Source organism: Bombus vancouverensis, chromosome 5 (genome assembly GCF_051014615.1).
Source record: "Bombus vancouverensis nearcticus chromosome 5, iyBomVanc1_principal, whole genome shotgun sequence".
Classification (NCBI taxonomy): Eukaryota; Metazoa; Arthropoda; class Insecta; order Hymenoptera; family Apidae; genus Bombus; species Bombus vancouverensis.
In genome coordinates, this window is record NC_134915.1 from 9283059 (window position 1) to 9296144 (window position 13086).

General features: G+C 42.4%; 1 protein-coding gene across 3 annotated transcripts in view; it reads left to right on the forward strand.

Moving 5' to 3' along the window:
• Positions 1–2282: 2282 nt before the first annotated feature.
• The window catches only part of dachs (unconventional myosin-IXb-like dachs), a 30901-nt gene continuing 20097 nt past the window's right edge, over positions 2283–13086 (forward strand). Inside the window, exon 1 of one of the 3 annotated variants that reach the window (XR_013058391.1) lies at positions 2283–3267. Coding sequence is in view for 2 of the 3 variants with exons in the window: in XM_076618621.1 (XP_076474736.1) it covers positions 3177–3267 (91 nt within the window). In the remaining variant the exon portion in view is untranslated. The remainder of the gene's footprint in view (positions 3268–13086) is intronic. The other 2 variants (XM_076618621.1, XM_076618620.1) reach the window with 2 other exon arrangements.

Here is a 13086-nt window from a genome sequence, read left to right on the forward strand (position 1 = left end):
CTCGCTGCTGTAGATCAAAATTATAAGGCGGAACACGCTTCGGGACGTCCGTTCAGGATCCTCACGAGATACCACGCTCGGCTATCCTCTCCTTCCTCTTCGTTCTCGTGTTTTTCGCGCTCTTCTCGATCTCTTGTGGTTCGCCTTGCCTCTGCCGGCCCGTCAACGAAACGAGAGCGGCATCGATCCTGTTTCAGCTCGCATCCGGTGCCTCTGCTACGCGCCAGGCTGCTTAATATCGCGAGTTTCGAGAAACCATTCATTCGGCGGACGGGTCAGGTGACGAGTATCGCGTGTCACCGCGCCAAGTCGTAGTTACTTTGCCCGCGAATCATCGAACAGGAGGGTTACCGCGGCTTCGCTACACTTTTTGCCACATGGTTCGATATGTCGAAGCGATGAAAGGGTAACAGGTGCTCCAGGAACATCGTAATGCTCGCTGTACACGAAACCATTGGTTTAAGACGATGTTTAATTGTAGCTGTTTCTGACATAGAGCTTCTTGCGGCTCTAGAAATATTTCTTCTAATTAATTTGTCTCTATTCGTTGAGTTTTCATATGTAGAATCATCCGTTGCACAATTTTAAGGTAAATGGCGCTAAGAGGGAGTTGTTGGAAAGTGATTGTCGATATTTGTTCTAATGACAGTAATTCATACTTCAAGGATACGTATGGATTTCTAGATTAATGCTAGGATATTGTGTAAGACGGTGACTGTATCTCAAGTTTTAGTAATATTTTTTGTTGCACAATTCTAACGGTATTAGACTTTTGGTTCTAATGGTAGTAAGTAGATAGGTGGTAAACCCAAGTACATGCGCTTGATACAATCATTCATTGTTATTAATAAGTGATATATTTAGACTTTGTTATTCTGAAAGCGTTCTTACTATCTTGAGAGGCAATCCGTAATTGTTTCAAGCAATTCACTTTGGAAGTGGCTCGACGTAAATGGTATCGTTTCTTGCCCCATTGTCTGCCGCTAAAAGGCAGTTATGAAACATTCGGAAAGTAGGATATTTTGTACTCGTCGAAAGGTTTTTACAGCCAGGTACCGTGCCGTAATGCCCCTTGCCCATTAAGTTAACCGCACTCACCGTCTCGAAGAAGCATAAATCACAAGAGCAAAGGCCTTCCCTGAGTAGATACGGGTAACGACCAATTAACAATGAGCCTCTGTTCGACTTGGGTAGCAATTATCTCCTAGACATCGATGAGTTTTCGTCGAAAACGTACCGCTCGATATCTACACGAGCGACGCAATTCAGAGAAACTATACGAATCCGCCGTGGAAACGTTGATAACCAATGGCTGAGTGTCTCTTATGACGCAACTAACTACGAGGCAAAAAAACGAAACGTTCTAAACAGAACATTCACCTTTTTTCCACTAATTAACGAAGGTATATATGTTCTTGTGTATTGGTTAATTGGCTACGATCAATTACACATTGACCAATTAGTGTTTCGAACGAGGCTGGCTGTAGCCGGCATAGAAGGAAAGGAATATTATTTGGTTTTCGAAGCTTTCGAGAGCACTGAATCCCGGTGAAATTCATAGGGGAAATCGGTGTCGACCGGTGTACTAGGTTCGATATAGGAAACAAGTGTCCATCCGGTGTGCGCAATTCAAATCAGATCATGAAAGCCCGGATGATGAATTTCGAAGTGCAAGGCTGGTCTGTATCGTTCGTACCAGATGCTGTTTCCGCTATCGAACACACGGTCTCGTCAAAAATATACCAAAAATCCGTGACTTGTTTCCACTCTGCAAAAACAGAGCTGAATCCCGGTTCTGCCGTTTCATGTCACTTTCATTTTAAAATCAACTAACGACACGAAACAAATTCATCGTAAAATGAATTCCTCGTTCTGTAATAGAGAAGAGCAGTTTAAGAATCTCATATCCAATCCCATTATCGTCGTCTTCCGTTAAAAGAAAAAAAAAAAAAAAAATAAGCAGAGAGGAAAGAATTCCATCAGCTGCATTCCAGCATCGTTCCACCAGTTCCTCTGGCGTATTTGTAAACAACAGTTCATCGAACGAGCGAGAAGCCGGCGCGGCGTCGTATTCGTTGCTCGAGCGAAATAGTTTCTCGCGAGCGGATCCGCGGCGAGCCGAGGAGGTCGAGGGAGATGCCTACTCTTGAGTCTAGGGCCCCAGCCATTTTTCCATGCAGCATCCACGAGCAACGGTCCAGTCGGGGGATCAGTGCCCCCACCTCGACCGCCTGTTGCTCGACCAGACATCCTGGACCCCGGCACGCTCATGTGGTGCCTTCCACCTAACTGGCGTTCCGAGCGGCCAGGTGAGGCCGCCGCGAAGTTATCTTGAACACACCTTAGAAGAGATAGGGCCCAGCCACGGAGGTGGGTTCCAGGCAACAATGACGCCCAGTTGAACTCGGCGAGTCGCCACACTCTTCGTGCTCCTGCAAACGCGTCCCCGTGTCGTGTCACTCTGTTGTTTGTCGAAACTTGGATGATTACGAAACGCGGAGACAGGTGTATCGTACACGCTGAAGCTATCGAATCACCGCGTACCCGTACTCAGAGACGATCCTGGAAGAGACGCGTGTGCACGTAAAGAGAAAAGCGGTAGGCTCCAGGAGAGAGGAAAAGGAATAACGACGCTTTTCGGTCAGCGAGTGTGTTTCTCGAAATTTCTCGTGGAAAACTTTCCCTTAATATACGCGTGCGTTTTCTGGTTCGACAGGAAATACACTTTGGTTACTCCGGTTACGTGGTTTTCAGTAAGGTTTCTCTAGTTCGTTCTTGTGATCTATATAGGTGAATTTTTCGTTTCGTGCGCGATATCCCGTGTCGACTGCAGTGAACAGTAATACCTGGAGGAGGTGCGATGTGATCTGCCCGGTTTTCTGTGTTTCCTTTTCTTTTCTATTTTTTTTTTCTCGTGACAGCCGGAGAAAGAGGTGCGAGAAAACGGAAGGAAGATGTGCGAGTGCGGTGATGAGTGTGCCGAGGACACGATGAACAGGCAGCTGGTGAGATGTACGGATGATCTGTGAAATCCGATTCATCCCCATTCTGGATCGAAGCTGGTGGTACGAGGCGAAAGAAAAGTTAAAAAGGAAAAGGGGAAAAAGAATAAGCTGCGACAGAGTTAAAGTCAGCCGAAGAAAATTCTGGCCGATAACGAGCCTCGACCGCCTGAGATGGCCACCCTGGGCCTCTCCAAGGTCTTCATACTGGACAAGTACTTCACGGAGCTGCAGAAGTTCTGGGAGACCGAGAAGAAATTGCAAGGTACGCCACTGGCTATCGCTCTTGATCGTCCTTTTCGCGTTGAGCGCGCCGAGTCTCGTTTTCATGGACGATTTAAATGCAGCAGGCACCAAGTAGCAATAAGTATCATCGTGGTTTTGTTTCCTTCTCCGCTTGCTGTTACGAATTTCGAATGGCAGGAACGACTGAAACGATCCAAAAGTCCGATTAAGCTACACAAAAGGGAATAGGCAGTACAATAAAGCTGCGTTTATTAAAAGCGTATTTTTAATAGCCCTTCACGTGGTTAGAATGGATTTTTCTTTTTCCGTGTTTCATTTCTGACTCTCTCGTATCCTTTTTTATGCCACCGTCAAAGCCCTTTCCGTCTTTGTTCTCCGCTCAACGTCATTCAACGTTAAAATCGTAACCGAGTTACAAGTGGCTACCCTTTTTACGACGGTTGGCTATCGTATTTTCAAATTGACAGAGTTTTTAACGACCCAGCACAGGTGAAATAGGTAAGGGGCGCCCCACGACGAACACTACGCCCCTGTTCACCTGAAAACGAAGAGCCGCGCGGCTAGTCGTTGGAGAAGTTACCTGCGTTTTACAGTTAAAACAGACCTCGCGGTTTCTCCACGTTGATTGCCTCCGCTGCATACTTGCCACCGACCGGACAGGTTCCTTTACCAGGAAAACACGGAGGATTTTCCTATTACGAGGCTTCACGGCCCTGTCATTCATACCTTTGAATCCGTGTTTGCTTTATTAACTCGTTTGCTCGAGAATGGCCATTAGAAGATTCATTAGGACTTCACCGAGGAAACGTGCTTTTTTCCACACGACTCGTACACCAAGTTTAAACACTTGCAGTTTACTTTGAGAATCGTTTTAGACTTCCCTCTCAATAATGTTTTAATAACCTCGTTGCTCTTTTATTCGTACAGCTCGTGGTTACCTCTTGAATAGAGTTTGAATACAGGTACAGTTACATAGAGAACTTACAACGGTTCAAGCGTAAAGACATGTTTTTCTGTAGGATACTCTATTATTCTAGAATTTATACTATGTGTGTAATTCGCACCACGCAATTTCCTCGATGCGACAGAGATTAAAATTTCCGAGTATTACCTCACTTTGCCCGCTTATACGCTTTCTACGTTCCGCAGCATTTCGCGCCCCTTTTTTCCTCCGTTACTTTCCTTTTTCTTTCCACCTCCACGCTCGCCTGTTTATATATAACTGTATACGTTTCCAGGTAGGTCTCGTACATTTCTGCAGTCCGTGCAGTTAACGAAATTTATTATCTCATCACGGTTTATTTCCCTTCCTCCTCGTGATAGCAATCGTAATTCTTACTTTATGCATTAATCCCCCCCGGGGGCATATTGTTTCCTCTCATAAACCACGCACTGAAACATTAAATGCTTTATCATCGTTTCACCCATCATTTCTTATGCTATTCGTTAAACGAGCAAGAGAAGAAAATAGTGGGAGGCGGAGGAGGAAGAATAAGAGGAAGGAAGAAAAGGAGGAATAAGAGAAACGAGACTCTGTGAATCATCAACGGTGGACTCTTTCACCGTGTTCCTTGCACAACTTGCCCTCGTCAAGATTTCTTTTCTTCTCTTTACCCGAAATACCCTTTGCTCGGCTCTCTACTCTCGGCCCCCTTCGCTCTCACGCCCACGCATCTCCTGTCGCGCGTCTTGTTTACGTCCAGAAGGCGAAAAACCTTTTTTTCTGCATCGTGAGAACTCAAAGGCGCCAGACTCTGATACCGATTTCCGTTATTAGGTAACTTCGACCAGTGATTGGCCAATCGAGCCTCGCTGGGTTACCTTCGAACACGTGCACGGTACAGAACGATGAAATTTATGGCCGTTGCCGTAGACTGTGGCATTCACCGTTCGGCGATGCTGACGGCCTGAGATCGTGTCGCTGATTGTCATCGGCGCGTCCTTAATTTCCTCTAACGAGACTGCAGGTGTCTTCGATTTCTTTAGAACGGGCAATGAAATATTTTTTAATTTATATGTTTATAACTTACAATCTTTATAACTTACAACTAGCTAAGTAGAATGATAGTTCGGTAGAGATAGTTGGAACGTTTAGGGATATTTGCAAGTACTCGATGACAGAGGAAAGTATAGTCGAGGTGTTCGTGGAAGTGAGTAACATCGACTAGGTTTTCAGAGGAGACTGATACGGTCACAGGGAATGGGCCGTCGATTGCACGATCGCAATTACGTGGATAAAAGCGTCTGGATCTTGAATAGAAGTGAGATAGAATGAGGACAGGAAACGGTCACGCGGCCTCCGGCTTCGTAATTATATTTCTTGCAGGAAAGCACGCATAATTGTCCTCGGGACGTGAGAGATCCCCAGAGATATCGTTACATTGTACCACGTTATTCAGGAATTATCTTGCGGAGTAATTAGTATCTAGTTTTTGTTGCGTCATTAAAAAGCCTGTCGATTCCTCGGTTTTTTTTCTCCATGATCATTAAATGCTGCTCGATCGCTTTTAAAGAACTTATCGGTTCAGATAAGGACGATTCGAAACTTCTGTTCCTATCATAGCACGATACATTTTTACGTATCTTTCGGAATACGTTAAGATAGTTGGAATTCTTCAAAGCCTTTTTCTACGAAATTTTTTGCTAGAACTGGTTCTAATGGCTAGCGCGGAACGTATTCCGAGGGCCTCTGGTTAAACCGCGTAGCCTTGAGGGTCGTTAACGATCGCTTTCGGCAACCGGTCGACCGCTCGCGTTCTCGTGACCTTAAGCCACAGATCCCTCCGGGTGAACGACGTTCTCCATATTGGTCCATCTTATCCTCCATTCGTTTTCTCTCCCCTCGAATCGATAGTAATATGAGAAAAATGTAACGAATAACAAAAAAGAAGTGAACGTTATATCCGTCGCAAAAACTCGACTGTACAGTTACCACAAAATAGATACCAAAACCACCGTGTGCCCTATCAATCTCATTCCCATTCTATCAAAATCTATAGCAGCCGCTATCCCATACGACATTTCACAATATCATGATCTTCTATTTCAACTTCATCTAATTGCGGAGCTGTCTAGGCATTAAACCTCTTGTACGTTTATTTTTTACTTTATTCGTACAAATTCCAAAAGATACGATGATTAGATCAAATAAATACAGTGGAAGGTATTCGATTTACACTAAATGTTATCTAGTGACCAGCAGAGTCACGTTACTTTTCTCTGGCATTCCAAAATATCTAAAATACATAGATAAATCTAAAAATAAAAAACATTATCTTACTCCGAGCCTAATAAATTTCTTCTCAAAGAGGTTAACCAAACATTATCTACCTTTGAAGCAGTCCTACCAACCCAGAGAACCACTTGGAATCTCCACACTCGTTCATATCGAAAAACACAAGGTTCAGTGAGCAAAGGTCGATCTGTTTATGTTCAACGAAGGACATTATATTCGGAAGGAAGATTCTCCGTGTCCTGGTGGACTCCCTTGACCTATCTTCGAAAGTTGTCGGGACGAAGTTCATGGCGGAGGGGACTACTCCTGGCCTGGACTCCTGGCAATCCTCTCTCGCTCGGATTTATGCGGGGCAACGGCCTAAGCGAGTATACATCCACTGCAACTGTCCAGTCCCCGCTGGCTGGTGTATACCACGTGCGCACACCGACGCGACCAGGTAAACACGAGCGCGCATTGTGCCTAGTATTATGCTAGCAACCAACTCGGGATCCGTTGAATGTCTCAGACGGATGTTTTCGAAGTTGGTACTTCGTTTGAGGAAGTTTAGAAATCGCCAGATGTAATTAGAATAATTCAAAAAAGTTTGGGGCACGAAAATTAGTTTCTTAGATGAAAGGTTGGTTTAAGCGTGAATCAGAAAATATGAAGGGGGAGATATGTAGAAAGTTTGGAATCGATGTTACGATGTTTGCGAAAGTTTGAAAGTTATCAGGTATAATTAGAATTGAGATCTTTAAATATTTGATAAGGTTTTGGTAGAAATTGGCTTCTTGAGTTCATTCGATTTTCGAAACTTCCAAGTATATTGGATGTTTGAGAAAGTTTGAAAGTTATCAGCCGCAATCAGAATTGGACCTCGAAACACTAGAGACGATATTGGGGATCTATTTCCTAAGCGAAAGTTTGATCTCAGTGCCAGTCAGAAAATTCCAGAAAGAATATCCGATATGCAAAGTTCCGGCTCGTATTTATATTGCCGCATTCGAGGGAGCTCTGGAGATTTTGGAAGCCTGGGGAGCAGGTTTCCAGTCAAATCTCTGGTCTACGCGCGCATTGGAAGACCGTAGAAGTTGGTTTGCACAGATGAACATCAAGGATTTACGTGATCCTGAGTTATAGAAGTTGATTAGCGAGCATAAATAGCGGTACATTAAGGTCAATTTAGCCAGTGGATTTGGTCAAGATTGCACGAAGCGTATGCGCATAAATTGCCGAGCATTAGAGGAAGCTAGGTCACCATCTGGGCTACCTTCTAACTCTTTTTTGGAACCGTTCCCAGGATGTTAACGTTACGGCGGACGCTGGTTTAAACAGTGAATTTCAAATTGCTGCTGGAATAAAAGTAACGGCGAGCTTCAAATTCAAGACGGTGTCTCTGTCTTTATTCAATTTTAATTATGCTCAGGAGGCTGAGACATACTCGAGGAACACACGATCGAACTACTTGAAAGCTCGCTAAGCGAGAGAATCGTGTGGCTATTATTGATAGTCTGGCGAACCTACACACTCGTACACGGCTAATGATACCCGTGTGTTGGTGTATTTTTCTCCGTTCAGGTCGCTTTAAGTGGCACTCATACTGAAAATTCAACGTCTTCGACGGGATTGAATAATTAACTCTCCGACACGTTTCGAAATTTATAGATGGGAACTGGGGAGATATCCTCTTAGATACAGGTCGACTGTGGAGGGGTTTTCAGAGGATTGCAGAAATGGAACGCTTTTCCAAAAGCTCGAGACGATGATTAAGGATTCTGTGACGATTAATTATTTGACTCAAGTTACGTAGAAATCTAACAACTCATAAAATGGTAAAAAATTAGTTAAGCGCAATACGGATCTTATAATATTGTAGTTTTTATTTTGCAAAATATTACTAATCCATGGAACAACTTTTACGTTGTATAATTATTAAAATTATCAAGCCATAGTTGCATTTTAAGCTTATAATTATTTTGCAGAAAACTTCTAAATGGTATAATAATTATACCACTCGCTGTGTAGCTGAGTATATAAGCCGAGTATATAAGGCAAATAAGCCATCACAAAACATCGTAAACCAACAACAAGAAATAAAATATATTCGATAGAAGTAACGCTAACTAAAAATTAAAATATTCAAATTAAATTTACTCAATTTCAGTTTATCAAGAGCTGTCTGTATAGTTTAGGCAATTTAATCGTCTGGGTTGCTATATATAAATAACCAGATTAAATTTTAATAAACGTCGATTCAATCAAATATACACGGTGGAAATCTGTGTATTCAATGTACCTGCTTACAAAGGATGTTTTGTAATTTCTAATTTCTCACTTCGGTCAACACAGTAGGGTCGTACGAATAATTCCAGGAATTAAATATTCCTTCCCTCCTTATAAATTCCTTCACGCCAAACCATTACACCTATCACCAACTACAATACCGAGAAAATCAATAAAATCCATGAAATCGTCGCGTGTCTTGCATTTCGTCCGATGTTTGTCGTGTTTTCCGGTTTGATAATGTTACACGTGCAAGGCTGTTACATTTATTGCTCGCAGTGATGACGTGCGTCGCAGATATAAATTTTTAACGGTAGCCCGACGACAAGGTGAAATTAAGAAGTAATTAACGCGCGTCATATTTGTCCACTTTAATACTTTGATACGTCCACTGTGGCGTCATTTATTTCGTTCTCGCGTGAAAAAGAGACGTCTCGTTTCATGCACAGAGACGTCTCCTTTAACGTCATGGATCCCGGAAGAAATGGCGGAGGAAGCGAGCAACACGGTGGCACAATTAGGCTATTTTAGTGAAAAAATCCGGTTATTCCGGGTTCATAAAGTTGCCGGTTTATCCGCGAATTTCGTCGTAATTTCGCATTATACCGCAGGGAAACCCGCGCCACCGGACTTCATATAATTCCGTCGTTTCGCTTAAACGCTTTGGCGTGTCCAGCTTTCTTAAATCTTGTTTACTAGATTCTTCGTGCATAAGCGCGCGTTGCTTTTAATAATTCCGACCTTCCGTATCTGGTAAAGTAACTTGTTGCAAATGAAATATGCAATTTTAGACGTCACTGTGTGCCTTTCGACTTTACTTTCGTTGTCCTTAAAATGCTTATTACACCGAAACTAACGGTAACAGCCTTTTCTTTTATATATATTACATTTTGTAGCAAATTCTTTTTCTTTGTTACAATCTCTTTTTTTGAATACAAACTAAATTTAGTTAACTTTGGGTACGATGCATTGATAAAGTAAGATCAGGTAATTAATAGCATTTGAAATTAATAGCAATTTTTAAAAAAACTATAACCAACGCGTCTGTAACAACGCAGGATCTAAATCGTTCTACTTGCACGCAGTATAATTGTAAATTATCATTAACAAATCAACCCAATCATTTTCAAATATTCAGTTTCAAACTACGAAATCAAACGTTCGCACGGTCAGAGAATGACCGATCTCTCCTACGTGTGGAGGACCCTTAAGAGTAGAGAAACAGTCTGGATTAACCCGCATCTGATTAGACCCCGAGGTTGAGCCCGGCCTCCTTCGCATACACCCAGAAACTCATCCGTCTCTTTCTTCTTCTGGGCTCCTTTGTGTATCGACGCTAGCCAGCGTCAAGGAGGAGTTTCGGTTTCACTCGAAAGGTCGTGAAAAAGGTAGCCATCGACGCGTATCCGTCGACTTTCTTCGACTTCTCGGAAGGTACACACATTCCCATGGCTCGACGTCATCGTTTCGCGTGAGATAATGCACGAGCCCCACAAGTCTGTCTCATGCCCGCGGAAATTTGTGGCCTCTCGAGATCACGCTATCTTCTTCCATCTTACCCACGACAATTTTGTTTTCGATCGTCTTCCCGGGCTCGTAGTCTCGTCTCCAGTTACCAGAATTTTAAGATATTTTTCGTTTGGCCTGATCCCTTCTCTCACGTTGTCCATTGTCCACGATGGTTTTTCACGTTGAAGTAATTACTTCAATAAAAACTCTACATCTTTTCTTTTATATAGCCGTGACCTGGAGACCGCTGTTACGAAAAGAATAGAATTTAGTGAAAGAAAAAAATTGAAAAAAAAAGGTGAGGTCCATATTACTATGTCCTCGAATATAAATGTCGTTTTGGGTTACAACGTCCAGAAACGAAAGAGTAGATTTCTATTGCTGTTTCTTGTAGTCTTCAGCTAGAGCTACACACCAAGGTTAACTTTTTCGTAATGTTCTTCGCTATAAATGTATAAACGTGCTCTCTATTATATTCTATTGTATTGTAACACTGAAAGAGGGAAGATCTGGATTAGTATACACTATACCTGTACTTATTTCAATATATTTTTCTATTACAAATTCATCCACTCGTTCCTCTATCAGTCAACCTCAACATTTCAAACTCGGAGTAAAAAAAATGCTACTTAACTTTTAATGGATGCATGTTCGTGAGTATGGTGAAAAATTTGAGATAATGGGGTCGTTATGAAATGATCCGTCAGAATGAATCCATGAATATTTTCTCTTCAAAGAAAAAATCGCAAGGGAGATAGAAACTTGCTCAAGTTCAAAAAAACCTTTTGCAGCTAATAAAAAGCTATAATTCTTCAAAGTTAATACTTGGAAGCTTTCAAAGAGACGCTATGCTCTTTTTACATCCTTTCGAACAAGAGTAAACCGCCGAATTACAGGGAACTTGAAGCGTACTGAAAGTTTCGCCCCGAAACCACCCGTTTCTCCGCTTACCAGCGTTTTCCGTGGCATCGTTTTTTCCCTGCAACCCCTTCTTGCCATCCTCCAATTAAAATTTTCGTTCTATTTGCCCCGGCTCGACCGGCGGCTAGAAATTTCGATTTCGCCTGGCGCGCGGCCGCCGTAAAACGCTTTTATCCCCTTTCCCGTTTCTCCAGTGTCTTTTTTTACTCGCTTTACCCTCGTCGTTAGTTCGGTCTTTCCACCGGTTGAAACTTCACTCGTGGCTCGATTACGTTTTTTTCCCGAGGTGGCTTTTCGACTCTTTTCGTTGTTACGCGTTAATCGAGTAGCAACCACGTGTAAAACCGATTACGTCCGATTTTAACCGTCTAAACTCTAAAACTACGACATTGTCGCGTTAAATCTGTTGTTCTAAGTCTACGAAATTGTTAAAAATTCGCCAAATTAGAAAACAATATAAGCGTTCGTGTATAAAAATATAAAAGCTTCGTCTTATGCAACGGGGAAAGAAGGAACGTGCTTCGATTCGATGATTGAATTCTATTTGACTCGCGTTTGAAGGAATGAAGCGGTTTCTCCATGGAGGAATGCGAGGTATCCCGTTCAATCGATTCGTCTTCCCTCTTATCTGACCGGTCGCGTCGAACAGCTGTGTTTAAGATAGTCTTCGCTGTTTCCATTCTCTTTTTCTTCGCACTTTTCGTTTCTTCGCCCTTCGTTCTGAATTTCTCGAATACTCGTCTTACTAAGATTTCGTGATTACTCGGGTTGAAACAGATTATGTCTTCTTGGTATTATCGAATATCGAAGCATTTTAACCTACTATCGTATAACGTATAACTATACGGAGCATGAAACTGCCGTACACTTTGAATTTTACTTCGTAGTTTGGAAGTTTTAATTCTGAGCTCTTATCGATCTTTATCATAGGCGATGCGTTCACTTATGAAAAATAATATTAGCCAAATTTTCACACACTTCTTTCACAATTTATTCTATTTCCCGATGAATGTAATTTTTAAATAATCCCGGAGAAAAAAATTAGTTTACAAATCATCAAGTTCTCCCTGCATATCTTCTATAGATCATTTTATAATAATTAAATTTATAACTAATTTTTATCATCTGAATTACACAGTTGACAAATCATTTGTCAATCAATAGCGACGCTACGTGTACGATTCTATGTATCTAATATTTCTTCATATTTTACATCCCTTAAGTTTTTATTTACTAAGAATACTAGAAATATACGTATATCACGTGGCAAGGCGCGCATAAGAGGATCGATTCCATGGCGCGAATGTAGTTTGAATTTAAATAAGACGCGATAAACGAGTAGTTGGTCCCGATCATATACATAACGTGTCCCTAGTCGCGGGTAAAAGACGGCACCGCGCGTTCTTTCCCTTCGTTTCACTCCGCTGTTCTTCATCGTTGGTAGATGACTCGTCGTCGTGCGGTAAGTTAACGCGAAGAGGGTGTAGACGGCCGTGAGAAGAAGAAGACGAAAAAGAACCTGTTTTCTCCGAACGAGCATTCAACCCCGAAGGTACCTGTTCGCTTTAATTCCGCCGCAGTAGGACCTGCTTCTCGTCCGGTGTATACCTGCCAGGCCCTTTTCGTTTGTCTCTTCTCTCTTTCATATACAACCCACGTCTTCCAATGGAAAGGCGTCCCCGACGTTTAGAACGATCCGTGGAAAGTGGCGAGGATAATTAATCATCGATACGATGCATACTCGTCGATTCGACCTGTCTCTTGCCTGCCTTTTGTTCGACGCTTTGATTCTGGGAAAAGTTACATTAGGTATGGTTATTCGAATGATCGTACAGAAAGTGTTAGATGGTTACGGGTTATTGTTTATTATAGAAGAATTGTTTTATTAACTTTTCGGTTCGCTACGGA